This window comes from Electrophorus electricus, chromosome 9, assembly GCF_013358815.1.
Source record: "Electrophorus electricus isolate fEleEle1 chromosome 9, fEleEle1.pri, whole genome shotgun sequence".
NCBI lineage: Eukaryota > Metazoa > Chordata > Actinopteri > Gymnotiformes > Gymnotidae > Electrophorus > Electrophorus electricus.
The window spans coordinates 10284492-10301997 of record NC_049543.1 but is presented as its reverse complement, the minus strand read 5'-3'; the positions used below and the strand labels follow the sequence as shown (position 1 = coordinate 10301997).

At 37.7% G+C, this 17506-nt stretch overlaps 1 protein-coding gene across 2 annotated transcripts; it reads left to right on the top strand.

Annotated features, from left to right (window-relative positions):
• The first annotated feature begins 1875 nt into the window (after window positions 1-1875).
• Window positions 1876-16911, top strand: dnajb5 (DnaJ heat shock protein family (Hsp40) member B5). 2 transcript variants are annotated; one of them, XM_027028730.2, is made up of 4 exons: window positions 1876-1890; window positions 3364-3616; window positions 6876-7513; window positions 14443-16911. In XM_027028730.2, the coding sequence occupies exons 2-4, from the start codon at window positions 3406-3408 to the stop codon at window positions 14674-14676; spliced, it is 1083 nt and encodes a 360-aa protein (XP_026884531.1). In that variant the 5' UTR covers window positions 1876-1890; window positions 3364-3405; the 3' UTR covers window positions 14677-16911. The 2 variants fall into 2 exon arrangements, with proteins under 2 accessions (XP_026884531.1, XP_026884539.1); XM_027028738.2 differs by lacking the exon at window positions 14443-16911 and adding an exon at window positions 8075-8637.
• Window positions 16912-17506: the final 595 nt, after the last annotated feature.

The following is a 17506-nucleotide window of genomic DNA, read 5'->3' as shown; positions in this document are numbered from 1 at the left end:
AGCACTGAATCTGGTAAGCAAGTGGAAGATTGTGAGTGTGAGATCAGAGATCTTGGATTGGTTCTGGATCTTGGATTGGTGAAAAGGATTCTAGAGTCCTTTTTTGGTTGGTTGTTCTGACCTCTAAGTAGCTGCCTGATGTCATGTTAATACTCTTAATGTTATCTCTAATATGCTTAATTTTCTCATTAAAGAAATTCATGAACTCATTAGTACTGCGTAATGCAATCTGAGCATTGGTGTCAGTTGTGTTAGATGTGCAATTGTACTAAATAGAAATCTAGGATTATTTTTGTTATTTTCTATTAGGGTCAAGAGATATGCAGTTTGAGCAGTAATAAGTGCTTTTCTATACTAGAAAAGGCTCTCCTTCTATGCAAGCTGGGAGACTACAAGCTTAGCGTGGCGCCATTTGTGTTCTATTTTTTGAGGGTTTTGTTTTAAATTGTGAATGTGATCATTATACCAAGGTACTGATTTTTTTGTCCATAATTCTTTCATTCTTAAGTGGAGAAACATCACTGAATGTGCAATACTAATTCTAAGTATTTAGTTATTTCATCAAATTCCATGGGGTTTGAGGGTATCCTAGTCACAAAGGATAATTCTGGGAGATTCGCAATAAATCTAATTGCAGTGGCTGACATAATCTTGCATCTGGTATGATAGCGAGGCGAAGTTACTATACTGTGGCTCATATGTAGTTCAAATGAAATTACTCAATGGTCTGAGATGGTATCCGACTTGGGTAATATAACTTCGTTCTCTATGTCTACACCATATGTCAGTACTAAGTCAAGCATATGTCCATCAGAGTGTGTGAGTTCTCTTATACATAGGATAAAAACCAATTGATTCTAATATAGAACTAAAGGCTGATTTCAGAGGGTCTTCTTGCCACTATCAAAGTGAATATTGAAATCACAATAATGGCTCTTTCTTTAATAAATAAGAATAATTTATAATTAAATAATAATAAATTCATTAATAAATTCTGAATAGGGTCCTGGTGGCCTGTAGATACCAATTAGTGGAAAAGGCTGGGTGGGCTTCTTATCACTGGCTACATCATTTATGGTAGTAAAAATATTTTCAAAGGACTCGAAATCATAACCAGCTTTCAGCTTTCAATACCAGCATAATACCAGTCCCCAAAAGCTCAGAGAGTTAAAGAGTGCTATAACACTCCAGCAAGACTCCAGTTGATCACCCCAGTATGATCACGGGACAGAGAAAAGCTATAATTACTAAGAGAAAAGGTTCACCATAAGCAGAGGTGATATCCCCAATTACCAATGCAGTAACAGCGCTACTAAACTCCACATGGTTAAAAAAGCCCTTTTTTCTGATGGACACTTGAGATGCCTGTACAAACAATACAGGTGTCATGCCCCAGGTTAAATTTGCCTCACTTCTAGTCTGCAACACTCCTGTTGGGTAGCTATTGCTATTGTCTTTCTTTCCTCCTTTTACTGCTTTATTCAGTGGCTGGGAGACCCAGGAAACAGCCATATTTGACATCAGGAGTCTTGATTCAGCTTTTACGCCCCCTCTCTACTTAGACTGTCGTTTGGTTTGCGTTATTGAAGAAAGGGGATTCAAAACTAGGCCAATCAATATTGTTGTTAAAATTATTTATTGAACCAAAATTAAAGGATACGTAGTAAGCTACTAATAGACTTCATTCTACAGCCTCTGCACACAGATATCTACGCCTATGTTTTATAGCTATATAGTCCTACTCATTACACCTATGAAACCTAACGTTCCCTCCGCTTTGGAGGTGGATGGTGGGGAATCACTGTACAGATCTGAGGGCGTGGCTAAACGAATGGAGTTGGATGTCAGGCAAACTACAACCGCCAGTCAGCAAAACGATACTCGGACACGGTAAGCTTATAGGGTTTTAACGTTTTTGAATGATTACAAAACAACTGCTCATTTTGACTTGTGAATACCCAGATCTAAAATGTAATGTGCGTGTTGTACCTAAAAGGCAAGAAAAAGCATATCAGTGTTAATGGTATCTTAGGGATTTCAGTTCTCTGGCAATTTAAAATTTCATTCATCGTGTACAAATTAATTCTACTTGTCGGCATTTGAGCAACCGATTCCTTGAGAGGGCGAATTGATTCCTTCCAGTAGATCTGAACGGACACTGATTTTTGAGCATATGGATTGTAGGCTACAGAAATAGCGGCTATTAATATAATAGACTATTGTGCGATAAGTGAAGTTAGTAAGTTCGTGTTGTTCACTGAAATATGCTAGGTCTAGTCTAATTGTGTTCTGGTGCAATACATAGAAAACTATTAACGCTTAAATAATTACTGGAAGGAGTATTTTATTTAGCTTACTGTTAATGACAGGCTGTAAATTCGAGGACTTGGGAAAGGCTATCACATATGTGGTTTTAGAGCGTTTATATATTTTTAAAGCGAATGTTCACAGGCTACAACGTAAACATTCACAACTGCAATTTCTGAGACTGATTAGGCTATAGTGTATGCTATCCAATTTTATTTCTGATGCCAGTGTTAAATAGTGGGGAATCCTTTGTCGTAAACGACAGTGCTACTACGAGGACACGACATTTTTGTGAGGAATACCATGAGACTACAGCTGTCTATTTTAAACGACAGTGACGTCAGAAATGGCGAGCTGTCGCCCACCTATTTGCTTTCTTCTTAACAACCATGAAATTAAATGCAAAGTAGCCATAAAAGAAGGATAACAGTGTACTGGGGTACGAGAATCCGCGGTCGCTGCGGCAAACCGGCTGAATTCTGCATTGGCATTGGCGAGCATCGTAGGATTTTCACGCCCACATATGCAGGCTCCACTATTTGTTCACCTCGAAATGTTTATTCCTAATTTTCTCCCGTTTACATTCAGAGGTTTAAACCCTATTCATGGAAACAATTTGTTTTATAACGGATTTATTAAGTTTCCAGTCACTCTGCAGGTTGGACCGCTCTTCAAAGCGGTCTTGTGTTAATAGCATCAGCTGGGTATCTGCAGTGCCCTTTAGGATATAGCCACATTGGAGCTTGCTTCAGTGTAGCCTGTCAGTATTGAAAGAAAGCTGTCACTGCTGTTCCAGGTAGTGGTAAACTGCTAGTTACTACTCACTTCATAATCCCAAACTGCATTTTGTATCAGTGTATTTTACATCCTTATCCACAATTATCCAAGCTCTAATTCAAATTCTTTTTAGTTCAGTTTGTTGTTCAGTACTGAATGTGACTTTGTGGGCCATATAATTCTCTTCTCACTTTTCATAGGCCTTCTTTGCCGTCACTTATGTTCAGTTTGTCCTTTCTTTTTGGTTATAAGAATAACCTGCCTTTCTCTTGTCTCCAGGCTAGAGAGGGTGGCTCCAGAAGGGCACTATCAATTGAAGCCATGGGAAAGGACTACTACAAGATCCTGGGCATTCAGTCTGGTGCCAATGAGGAGGAGATCAAAAAGGCTTACCGAAAAATGGCCCTCAAGTTCCATCCAGATAAAAACAAGGAACCTAACGCTGAAGAAAAGTTCAAAGAGATAGCAGAGGCATATGAAGTCCTGAGTGACCCAAAGAAGAGGGTCATCTATGACCAGTATGGAGAAGATGGTAAGTAGAACAAAATCCTGCCTGTTCAGGGCAACAGATATTCAGTATGTTTCACAGCTCTGAGAAACGTGGCACTGTGTTGAAGAGCAGCAAATGCAATAAAAACAATCTTATAGAACAGTCATTCTTGGAAGGTGTTCAAATGTCTTTTTGGAAAGTTTGAAATTGTATTTGATGATTCAGAATTGGATTCATTCGGTATAAATTGTTCCTTTTGGTTTGCATATCTCTCAGGCAGTAGCTAAAAATGCTGTATCTTTCCCTTCACTGTTTGTATGTTACCATAAGGGTTTAATATACATGATAGCCAGTGTCCTAATCCCCAACTACTAGAAGTCTGCACACTTTCATGGACCAAAACATAACCCTGTGTTTATATGAGTGCAAGACACAAAGTGTTGGTCTTTAAAAGGAAAACCATCTTCTTAATGTTACAACACAGAAGATTTTTACAGTATCCATATTAATTTACTCCCCCAATATTACTTACAAAAGGATAACTAACTCTTGTAAAACATCTGGATTCTTATTAGTGTTTATTTTTTAAAAAACATTAGCAACAACAACAGAATAGCTCTTACCTCCCAACCTTGCATAGGCTTTCTCAAGCTATAGAGCTGCTTTCACAGGATATAGAACTATTTCCACAGATCAGGGAGCTACTTCCAGAGGTTATAGAACTATTCCCACAGATTATAGAGCTGCTTCCACAAGTCATAGAGCTGCTTCCACAGGTTATAGAGCTGCTTTCACAGGTTATATAACTATTTCCACATATTATAGGGCTGCTTCCACAGGTTATAGAGCTGCTTCCACAGGTTACAGAACTGCTTCAACAGGTTATAGAGCTGCTTCTGCAGGACATAGAGCTACTTCCACAGGGCATAGAACTCCATACATGCTAACTTTTAAAGTTTTATTTATTGTTTACACACTGAAGTTGATGTTCTCAAATGCAGTGGAAGTTGATGACAATAAATGCAATGAAAACAATAAAATTGTAAAATTGAGCAATAAACTAGTCAAGCAAGTTATAATCAAACATATGCTCTTTTTGTACAACGTTGCTGACTATTGTCTCACTGCATTAGTGGAACATCAGAGTGGTGTGTGTGTGTGTGTGTGTGTGTGTGTGTGTGTGTGTGTGTGTATATATATATATATATATATATATATATATATATATATATATATAATTTTTTACAGTATCTTACATTAGAGGAACAAAAACAAAACAAAGTCCCTTATTTTAAAACACTGAGAAATGTGCAGAAAATATTTTTTGGATTTTTTTATTGGATGCTGAATCTTCAAATTGGTTAAAAATGAAAGGAAAAATGTGTCCAGGATTTCAGAAGGATTTCAGCTGATTCCCATATACATACCAGGCCACATGCCAGGATGACTCATACATCCTTAGACAGGTTTATATTCTTGCCTTTCCCATGTGAGCAGAGAGTATTGGATATGTGAGGAATGCTTTGATGTTTGTTCTACATCCTATATGCTTTACCTTTTTGCATAGGCTATAAAATTGTTGGAAAGCCTCAGACTGTTCTAAGAGATAGTGATTGCAATTTGCAGATCTAGCAGCAGTGAAACAGATTCTCTTTTAGGGTAGTTTCCCAGTCATAAAGCCATTCAAATACTTTATGCACCACGTATTTAAAACTGGGCTTCAGAAAACCTAACAAAATGTATCCTTGCAGTTTAATAGGGTTTTTTTTTTTTGTTTTTTTTTTTTACTCAGTCAACCTCAAACATGACATTAAAACACTGGGTTAACTGGGTCTATTTAAATAAAGTTATGATTGTTTCCATTTGACCCAGTTACAGTTCTAATGATGGGCTTGTTTTGACCTGAGGAACTAATTTCTGTTTCAGAGTAACCTCAAAGCATGAGAAAAATGTATAGCATGATATAGCTTTACTAAATTTGTAAGGTAGCTTGCTTAGATGACTAGCCCTTGGTCCCAAAAGTTGCATTATGTGCCTTTATTACAAACCATCAATCGTCTGCCTTTGCAAATGGGTGCTAATTTTGTGGGACTTTACAGAGGAACTCACAGTTCTGTCTTAATAGACATGTTATCCCTATTATTAAAGACAGTACCTAACATTGAATTGTGCCTTCATCTTGTTTTGAAAAAGTTTTGGTTAAACACTGCCTAGATCTTAGTACTGAGAGACACCTGATTTAGACCGTCGTTTCAGAATATTTTCTGATTTTTTCTTTGATTTGAGTCACATGTTCTTTCTGACCTTCAAGTGCCAGACCACCAGGTTATTGGTAGGGAATTCAAAATAGAAGTGAGGTTTGTGTAAGAGAATGTCTGTGTAATGTACCCATCTGTCTGAATTTATGCTGTCTTTTCTCAGTATTTAAATACACAGAAACACTTGGCAGGCTATGCTATCATTTCAAAATGGATATGTATGAGCAGTTACAAAAAAAAAAGAAAAAAAAAAAAAGAAAATCAAGTTCACTCCAATGTCATGGAGTAAACCCACACCTGCCCTACAGTGGGTTTATCTGTCATTATATCATGGGCATATCCTTTTTTGTTCTTTACATTTACATTATTGATTTACAACATTTAGCAGATGCTCTTGTCCAGAGAGACTTACAATAGGGCATTGCTGTCTCCAAGGTAGTAATATTTATGCCAGTACATTAGGCCAGAGTCTAAGGATATCATTAAGCTGGAACCCTGTCCGAGAACAGTTACATAATATACATTTCCATGCTGTCATGGAAGAAGAGGTGAGAGAATATTTTCTGAATGAAAGAACTGTTTGCTTATGCTTAAACCCACATTAATTTACCACAATTTGATATGTAAAACCATGCTATGTTATGTATCTAGCAAGAAATTGTCCTTGCCCTATTTTTCAGTAGGATAATCAGATGTTTTTTGTGTTGCAATATTCAAGTTTTTTCTGTCTGCTTAATAAAAATGCTAATTAGCAAGCATCCACGTTTCCAGAATTCAGTTTTTATGATGATGATAGTGATGTAGTATATATATGAATATATGATAAGGCTGAGTTCAACATTATTAAAAATGCATTTATTCACCAGTCTTTGGTATTCACACTAGAATTAAATATCTTCCATTTTATCACTATTAAATAATAATGAACAAGTAATGAACTGTTGTCATGGTAGTCTGATTAACTGTAGAAAGTTTTGTATTTATGGGACATAAAGGTAGATATCCTTATTTTATGTATTATCTCACATTGTTTACCATTTTAGGACTCAAGACTGGAGGAACTGGCACGTCTAGTGGACAGGGGAGTACATATCACTACACCTTTCATGGGGACCCACACGCCACTTTTGCCTCTTTCTTTGGAGGCTCTAACCCTTTTGATATTTTTTTTGGCTCTGGACGTCACAGAGGTGCCAACAATGGCTTTGCAGATCATGGGGACCATGACATGGACATTGACATGGACGGAGAGGACGACCCTTTCAGCTCGTTTAGCCACTTCAGCTTCAATGGCCTCAATGGTTTCCATCATGGCGGCGGTCGAAGACACCGCACTGAGCCTTTACACAGCAGCAGAAGGAAGGTGCAGGACCCTCCCGTGGTGCATGAGCTGCGGGTGTCCTTGGAGGAGATCTTCCATGGATGTACCAAGCGAATGCGAATCACACGCCGCCGCCTCAACCCAGATGGGAGGACAATGCGGACAGAAGACAAGATCCTAAATATTGTCATCAAGAGAGGCTGGAAAGAGGGGACCAAGATCACCTTCCCCAAGGAGGGCGATGAGACGCCTGAGAACATTCCAGCTGACATCGCATTCGTGCTCAAAGACAAGGGGCACCTGCACTTTAAGAGGGATGGATCCAACATCATATATACTGCCAAAATCAGTCTTAAAGAGGTATGTGCTCACTCCTTTCTTTGTAGAAGTAATGGTGCTTTCACAGATGAAATCTGGTACCACAAGTGCAATTCCTGGAGTCCACTAGTCTACACAATAGGTTGTTGTTTATAATCATTATCATTATGTGCTTTACTTATGTAGCTTGCAAGGTTGCTTTACAAAGTATGTCAGGAAAATTAAGAATACAAAAATCTAAATAATGACAGCATAAGAATGAGAAACACAGTACTGCATGAATAAGAAAATATTCAGCTGAGAGCAGTCATGGAGGTTGAGATAATGCATTCCAAAGTTTATGGGCCATGGTGCTGGATGACCTACCACCCATTGAGGAAACCTGGTGTGTAGTAATGTAAATGGTCTTCTGAGGACCTAAGGATGAGAAATGGGATGTAGGGTTAGAGAAGTTCAGAAAGACCAGGAGCAAGATCATAAAAAGCCTGCACATGCTTGAAGAAGAGAAACTGGACAATTTAAGTATTTGGAATTAAGGTCACACTATTAATTTAATTATATTTATTAACATCCTTTTCACTTTTTTCTGTGATTTTAACTTAGGAAAGTTTGCATCCACCCAGAACTTCAAATCAGAAAAGGATATTGTCATCACCTGTATTAATGGAATGACTGGAGAATCATCATTGGTAGCAGTGGTGAAATTACCCCTAACATATCTGCTTAACAATAAAAGCTGATACTTTGACTATAGATGATTTGTCCCAGACATAGCATGTACAGTGCATCTGGAAAGTATTCACAGAGCTTCACTTTTTCCACATTGTGTTATGTTACAGCCTTATTTCAAAATGGATTAAATTCATTTTTCCCTCGAAATTCTCACACACAATACCCCATAATGAATGCCAAGCGTCGTGTCTGGCGGAAACCAGTCACTGCTCATCACCTGGCCAACACCATCCCTACAGTGAAGCATGGTGGTGTCAGCATCATGCTGTGGGGTTGTTTTTTGGCAGCAGGAACTGTGAGACTAGAAAGGGTTGAGGGAAAGATGAATGCAAGGATGTACAGAGGCATCCTTGAAGAAAACCTGCTCCAGAGCGCTCTGGACCACAGACTGGGGTGAAGGTTCATCTTCCAACAGGACAATGACCCTAAGCACACAGCTAAGATAACAAAGGAGTGGCTTCGGGACAACTCTGTGAATGTTCTTGAGTGGCCCAGCCAGCGCCCAGACTTGAACCCGATTGAACATCTCTGGAGAGATCTGAAAATGACTGTGCCCCGATGCTCCCCATCCAACCTGATGGAGCTTGAGAAGTTCTGCAAAGAAGAATGGGAGAAACTGTCCAAAAATAGGTGTGCCAAGCTTGTAGCATCATACTCAAAAAGACTTGCGGCTGTAATTGCCAAAGGTGCTTCAACAAAGTACTGAGCAAAGGCTGTGAATACTTATGTACATGTGATTTTTTTATATATTTGAAACAATTCCAAACAAACTTTTTCTGCTTTGTCATTATGGGGTATTGTGTGTAGAATTTTGAGGGAAAAAATTAATTTAATTTATTTTGGAATAAGTCTGTAACATAAAATGTGGAAAAAGTGAAGTGCTGTGAATACTTTACGGACACACTGTATGTGATAAAGGGGATAGGACAAAGATCTGATCCTTGGGGTACACCATGACTTATTGGGGAGGTGGATGATTTATATTTGCCTAAGGTGATGAAATATATTATTTTGAAGTGGTATGATGTGAACCATTATAGAGCATATAGGCAGTATAAAGTTCAGTGGAAAGTGAGGATAGTTTTCTTATATAGGCATTCAGAACACTAGCCAGTAACCTTCGATGTGTGGCTGGAACCAGCCTGGTCTTAAATGGAAAATAATAATAGACTTTTATAAACTACAATGATATGCCTAAATGACTTATTTCATGCCATATAGTCAGCAAAATATAGGCTAATAATGCTTGTATGATAGTTTGATTGGGCAAAAGCCCAATGCATTAAGCATGTCCCAGTTCTCAGCAGGTATGGAGATTCACTTGGACACCAGGGTTCATTTATATTTAAAATATTTTCTGTGGAAAACTTTTTCTCTGTTTCTGCACATAACTTTTCTGCTTTGTCATTGTAAAATTGGCATTTATTTAGAACAAGTCACATCAGTCTGGATTTATTCTTCTTCATTTTCTGAACATTGTTGAAGAATATTTTTCTTTGCTGGTGTATTACAATTAAAAGGAGTCAGTACAATAGACAGTCAGCAGTACAATAGACAGCAGAGTCTTCATTCAGAGTCAAGTGTGTAGGAGAAACCATGAGATCTAGTTTAGATTAGATCTTGAATATGAGACCAAAGGCTAATTAAAATGGGGCAATCGCAAAGCAACTGTGTTCCTGTATTTCCTACAATACTACGTTAGATCTGAAGTTTAACACATGAATATCTTAGTAAAGACATAATAAAAGGTATTAAGCAGACACATCATGACTTTTAAGAAAAAAAGTTATTTTTCTATAATGTGCATAATTGCAAGCTTATTAGATTTCTCAGAGATTACATCAGAGTCTAAGTTTGTACTAGCAACATTATCATCATTCCATTTAGGAAGCATTGAAATATGTCTTATGAAAAGTTATTAAAGCCAGTGGAAATGTTCTCGCTTTTTATAACATCTATGAAATGTGTACGATGAGATTGCTAGTTGTCATAATGTTCCATAAGTTGTTAGTTGTCATAATGTTCCTTCAGGCTATTGTATGCATCACTCTTTTGGAGCCACTGTATAACTGTATAGAATGTGCTTTCTGTCTTGAGGGCTGAATGGAAAGCTGAAAGAGGGGGAAAGGAACTATATGAATTTCAGCTGGAGTTCTAGGAGGTTATGGTAAAGAAGGTAAAACACAGAGAAGGATAGTGACAAATAAGGGATATATTACCTAAGAGAGGAGCTTCAGGCTTGGTCTTTCTCCCAAACTTTAATTATTGCAAAGTTTTAGACTGATGGTTAATTAGCCTGCAGTAATGCATGATTGGGCCATGATGAAGAGAATGGAAGCCTTCTCCAGAGTTTTTGGAATGTCAGAGGAGGATGGGCCTTGCCTTTGTGTCTTGGTTCCACATGCTCTAGGGAGTTTTTCCTTGCCATAGTCGCCCTCAGCTTGCTCACTGGGGACTTGGATTCGTGTAAAGCTCATGTGTAAAGCTGCATGGTGACGATGGCTGTTGTAAAAAGCACTATATTAAAAATAATTTGACTTTGAAGAACACATGGGCGCACATGCACATACACCATCTTCCATTTCTTCATACAGCATTAAGTCAACAACAGAGCCAGCTTCTATTTTTTTTTCTGTTACCTGGGATTGCACATTTTACAAAACCTAAATAATAGCACACTTGAAAATTCCCTATTCTGCCTTACACACTATCTCAGGAGACACTGGGTTTACATCCTTCATTCAGTCTCATTTACAGGTAGATCAAATGAGTTTGGTTATTTTATCAATTGACTCCTGTCATTCCATGGAGCACTGAGTCCCAGACATAGATTAGTCCAATTTGCAGTGAACCATCACTGCATGAATTTAAAGGTAAGACAGAGGGCCTAGCTGGCATCAACTACACGGTGCCCAAATTAGCTTCTGAAGCCTCTTTAGGACATTATACTTGTGAACTTTACAAATTGGAGTCCCTTCTCTGCTTGGTCAAGGCCAACACTTAATTTATCCTCTCCCACTACAGTGTGAGAGCCCAAGAATGTTGTGGTGTAGTGTCATGCACAACATGGCGTGGAGTCCTTACTCTGGCGCGGAGTCCTGGATTTGAAAAGGCAGCGCCTGCAAAGTCGAACGGTGCGGCCAGAATTGTCGTGCAAGTGTGGCAACGGCCGAGGTCTGTGTATTTTTGGTCATAGGTTTAATTGCGAATGCTATTTTTGAGGTCACATTCTGCTGAATCAAAAGAGAAGGAAGGTCAGTGAAGGAAATATATACATAGAAAACTGTAAAGAGGCACAGATAAGAACAAAGTTAGAATGAATTAATGGTCACATTGGAATTAGCTTGTTATCTTGGAAAGACCATGTTTGGAGTAGAGGAGTATCAAGTTTCTTTAAAATCTCTTTTTAAACCATAAATAGCCATCTAGTTTATGTGGCATTCCCAGTGCATATCAAGACAGACCTGATCACATTGTTAGAGGTGTTAAGGACCTGGAGTGTCATATGAAAGTAATGTGACTCAGGCCAGCACCTCCTCATTGGTGAATTGTAGACCTGGTACACCCTATCTCCCCTGCAGTACACTAAACCATAGCTTCACACATTATTTAATAACTGTTTGTCTAACTCGGGATATGAGATGAACCTATTTACAATCCCAGCTTCTATGAGTCTGCATTTTGACTATTAATTCATCTGTTTAAGAGACAGCTTATCTTCAGCTTTCTTGCCCAGAACTTGATTGGTAGCCTGTGTACTCTAGACATTTGCCATTAAATAGTGATTTGTACATGTAATGCTAATGACTGACGTTCTGTGAAACTTATGATATTCCTATATTACTCTGCTGACTTAGAACAAATATCAACCGTCTAGCTCTTCAATCTCAGCCTTTCATTAAAATACCCTGATGTCTCAAGTCATCTTAATATATTTCACAACTTCAGCATTATTGTTTTTAATGTTTCTAATATGAATGGAGGGATTTGTTCGCATGGCTGTTTTAAAGATGAGTAGTCAGGTGCAATTTAACTGAATGACCATCTCAGTCCAGGTAACATATGCCTTGCGCCAGCTCATTCAAAGAAATCTCTGCAGGGCCTTCAAGCCTTTATGAGCAGAGCCCACTTTACCAAAAATAGACTAGACTGCATTTAGCTTAGTCCCTTGTCTTGATGTGTTGTGACATGAACTCCACAGCCAATGTAAAATGAAATGGAAACTTTTTTTTTTTTCATTTTGTGGATCCCCTAATATGGGACAGGACAGTGTTTGAATTTTCCAGAGGATGGCATAGATATGGTCCTTTTCATCATACTTATTAAATGCCCACTTTGGAAGCTGATGAGAAGTTAATACAGCTATAATATCATAGAGGCTATAAAAGTGTTATGCCATCTGTTGGGCACAACATGGGCTTGCCAACTTGTCTCGTAAATCTTGGTTTGCCTGTTTATCGTAAACACATTCACAGATAAAGGTCTGAGGCAAGTTAAATTTGTATCAGCAGCAACATTCAGATGCATTTTTTAGCTTTATTTATAATACAGCCATTTTAAGGTATTTTAGGCTGCACTGTAAATCTATACTGTGAAATCTTGAAGCTGGCTTCCTAAACAAAGATAGCCTTAGATAGCCTTAACCATAGTTAAAATGAATTCATGTTGAAGTCAGTTCATTTTAGCAGCTAGCCTTGTTGCTGTTTAGTGCTGTTTAGGAAAACTTCAGTCCTGGGCCCTCATTCCTCATTAGGTCAGTTGTGGAGTTTTCTGGCACACTGCCAAGGCCAAATGTTAGCATGAGGCTCAGCCACAGCCATCTTTCCACGAATGCCCCCACCCCTCTGCTGCTGGAGCAAGAAGTTGATGTCATTGCTAGCACATACTCCTTGCCTCTTGGGGCAGCTGCTGCATAGCACCTTAATTTTGTGAGTGAACCATGGTCTATTGAGCGAAAGAATATAAGCTGCCCTTCATAAACTGAGATGAATTAATGGTGAAAAAATGCATATTAATGGGAACTGGAATTTCTATCACAGATTTAATCTCTTGGATTTAGCCAGCATATCTTCAACATCCAGAGAAAGATTGTTGAGACACTGGCTAATGTTCAAGGCTCTAATGCATGGGAGATTAGGTTCTGTTATTTACTTTAAAAATACTTTATCAACTCTTTTTCCTATGATTTAGACCAATGATGATTTTGTTCAGTCATACTGTGCAGTTGAGGCCTCCAAATATAAAGTTCTTTTAGCCGATTTTCTTAAATCCGCAGGCATATATGACATTGATTAAGGAATATGCCCAGAGGCCAATTGAATACTTTTTTTGTACTCATTGATGGTTGAAACCTTTCTGACAAACTTGCCATCTATTTATGACCTCAGATGATTCTTCAGTTGCTCCATCAGAGCTGAAAAAAGCAGCAGCTAAAATTAGCTTTCAGCATACACGATTAGCCCCTCTCTATTTCTTATTCAGACATCAAACAGTCATTTATCCACATTTATGTAAGGTAAGCCATATACTCTCTCAGACATTAAGGTGAGTCATTTTGAGATTCTTCTTTTTCCAAGTCCTGAGTTCAGACTTTATTATTTTAGACATGCAACCATGTAACCACAGACAGTATTTCAGCCTTCTAAACAAATCCTGATCTTATAAATAGCCAAACAGTGTGACATGGACACAGAGGTGTGATTAAAGGAGCCCTAGAAGTTCGTAAATCAGTATTATTTATATTACAAAACATAAAATTATCACTTATCTCCATCATGTCCAAAGAGATACTTATTCATTCATTAATTTACTCATTCTTATAAAGTGATTGAGATAACTGAGATGATACCTCAGAATACATACCTTTTAACAGTAATGAGCCTTTTTTTCTCCCTCAAAAAAAATTTGTTAATAAATGTCTACTATTCAATGACAAGTCATCCTTATAAAATGACATTTGTTCATGACATGAGTGTTCACAGTACAAGACTCATATGCAGTGTGTTCCAGAGCATACTAGCATGGTACATGTTAGATTGTAATCTGTGTTTGTAAACTACATATGCTAGTTATTTACCTAATATTGTCTAATAAAACATTTGCGTTCATCAGATATTTTTAAAATTGCAAATAGGAAATTACCTTATAATAGAACTTCATATTCTCTTGAACATTTCTTTCTAATGCATCAGTACAGCTGTTGTCTGACGAGATTCTCCCAATCCATCCATTTTCCTCAGGCCCTCTGCGGTTGCACCGTGAACATTCCTACCATGGACAACAAAGTCATCTCGCTGCCTTGCAATGACATCATCAAACCAGGCACCCTCAAGAGAGTTAGAGGAGAGGGCTTGCCATTTCCCAAGAATCCTTCCCAGCGTGGCGACATGATAGTGGAATTCCAGGTGCGCTTTCCGGACAGGATACCACCTCAGTCCAAAGAGATCATCAAACAGCACTTACCCCAGTCATAAAGGAGTCTCATGGATATACCTTACTTTCTATTGTTTCACAAACACTAATATTAATTCAAATGAAAGGGAAATGTGCAAAAGGACAGAAAGTTCTCTTAATATTTTATGATGGTTTTAATTAATTTAATGTTTTTCTCTTCCATAAACAAGTGAGAAAAGATTTTCAGATTTCTTAAGCAGTTTGTTACAAAGGCCATATTTTCCACCCCTGAGCTGTTTTTTCACCTTTAGGAGTAGACTGGACTTTCCCCTTTCCATGCCTGCCAAATATCTTTTTTTCCATAAAGTTGACTTGAAGGCAAACATGAAGGAAATAAAGATTTCTGCTTGTTTATTTAATGAGAGCTTGACAGTGAAGTTATGCTTATTTTGAAGACAGTCTTGTTTCTTTGTTTAGCTCTTACATTTGATTTCCCTTATTTAAAATCATATGAATTTTTCAGATTTAAACAACAATAACAAAAAAAACAATAACAGATAAGCCTTTTGGTCCTTTAGAGTGTTAGGCAGCCATACAGCCAGGAAGTTGGACCATAACCATTTGAAACATCTGTATACTCAGTAGTTTAAAGGTGCTTTGTTCTCTGTGACCAGATAATTAGGTGCTGCCATTTATTACAAGTCCTTAAAGGTGGGTTTACCACATTTGCTAATCGCAGAATCTTTGAGTGCCTTAATATGGCTCAAACAAACAGTTCCTTTTACACTAGGCTAGAGGGTGCTCTTACATCTGGTGACATAATCAAAGGTCTGTAGTGTTATCACCTCAACCAAGGCCTATTATGGTACTGTATGCTCCACTGAATAAGCAAATATTATTGTAAAGAGTGTCAGTACAAGTTTAGCATGCTTATGCTTTAACAACCCTGTATCCATGCCCATGAAGTCCAAGCAGAGCATGGTTTGTTTTCCAAGATATTGTTCATTATGCCCATAGTCACCATAATTTATTATGCCCAGCAGTATCCATTGAGTCTGATGCACATACAAATGAAAGTTAGAAATGACATTGGTATTCTCTTGGTCACAATAGACTTTATATAAAAATGCTTAAATATTCATTAATATCAGTGTTAATGTTTTTATATAGGTTTTTTTAAAATGTCGTAGGAAGGAATATTATTTAAAATCTATCCTCAGTATGGACTTTATTAGACAATCATGCATCTTTGTCATATTGGGTTGAGGAAAGATTTGAAAAATTCATATTTAGCTTTGTATATAGTCAACATATATCAATGGAATGTAACTTCATAATGATTCATTAGCTATAAATAAAGTCTTGTCTGAAAGTAGTCAAAGCACTCTGAGTGCCTATTTCAGAAAATTGTGAAGTCAAAAGATGGTTATGGTAGGTTGTATTGCTCTTTAGCTACATGCGCACAGTTGTGAATAGAACATTTGTTGGGGGAAAAAAAGGCCATGCACAAGGGTGGGTGGGTGTTTCACAGACATTTTTATTTTTAGATTCTAGTATGACTTGATGAACAACATTTTACAATTTTAGATGTGCAAACTGCATTCTCAGTTTTCTCCCCTCAAAGATTTGTATACATTTATACCCCTTACAGTGAATTTTTGCAATATAAACTGCGTTTGAGTTCTTTTCTATGGACAATGAAGCTTGAATTCACATTTCCATACTGTCAGGTTCTCTAATACATTCAGAATTTATCCACAGAACAGGTAGTGTTAGAAGTGTGTCCATAGTTTTCAAGAATGCAGTTTTTTTGTTACCCCAGAAAGTGGATGCACATGAGGTTACCTCCATATTTGACACTATCTTTTATCTTAAATCATTTTTACATATATGATATTTATATGTTTGGCAATTGCTATGATGTGATCATTTGGGATATTGGACCCTTTGGAGAGTATGGTCCAAAAACAGTTACTTTTAGCTCCTATGTCCCAGGTCAAACATTTGAGTCTTTTAAATATATGTCTCAGTTTTTATATGACCTTATAACTAAGTAAATCCAGTTTTGTAACTGGGTTCGAAAATGTGTGGAAATTGCTAAGCAAGTAATGTTGAGTGGAGATAAAAAAGTGTCGGTTCACTGTGATTTCAAACAGTGTTGAGGCCTTTTGGACTGGTGCTTTGGCAGGGCTGAAGCTTTTCAATGCGTTGGCTTTTGTTTTCCATGTTTAGTAGTCAGGCTACATTATGTACCTTTTGGTGTTAAGGAAAATCGTTTTACAAAGACAAGAAATAAACCAAAAACCTTGACTATATTGGCTTTTGTGTGATGAATATTGAACTGCCTTTTCAGGTAAACTAAGGTAAATAATAATAACAGTAAATAAGCATCATTTTGCTACTACTACTGAGATGTTGTTTATGTTATTATCACAGCAAGGCAACAGCTGGAAAAAGCAATCTATAATAAGGCCAAAGTGGATTTATTTTATTTTACTATGCCAATATATAACGTTGTTGTTTTAATAGAACATTATAAATGCCTGTAATGCGTGGTGGCCCGAGTGCCAGGACGCACAAACTCCAGCGACTGGGACGTACATTTGCTTACATATAAACATAAAACACTAACGACACTCAGTAATTACCCACGATTAATACGAACATGAAACGGTTAACATTTAAACACGGACGATAAAGGGAACATTACAGCAAAACATTTACGACGTTACATCCACACTCTACGTCAACAATAACCAACGACGCTCTATTCCCTGACGTGGGTTTAAATACGCACAGACGAAACGAGGTGCAGGTGTGTGCAGGCGTGGCCACAAACGAAAGGCCTCCCACTGCACGTAGCTGGCCAAACCACGTGCCTCGCGGGAGGCGAGCATTCCGTGACGATAC

Coding starts and splice junctions, on each gene's coding strand:
- dnajb5 (XM_027028730.2), top strand. CDS start 3,406: ATGGGAAAGGACTACTACAAGATCCTGGGCATTCAGTCTGGTGCCAAT. Junction 3,617..6,875: donor TGACCAGTATGGAGAAGATG/GTAAGTAGAACA, acceptor TTACCATTTTAG/GACTCAAGACTGGAGGAACT. Junction 7,514..14,442: donor CCAAAATCAGTCTTAAAGAG/GTATGTGCTCAC, acceptor CATTTTCCTCAG/GCCCTCTGCGGTTGCACCGT.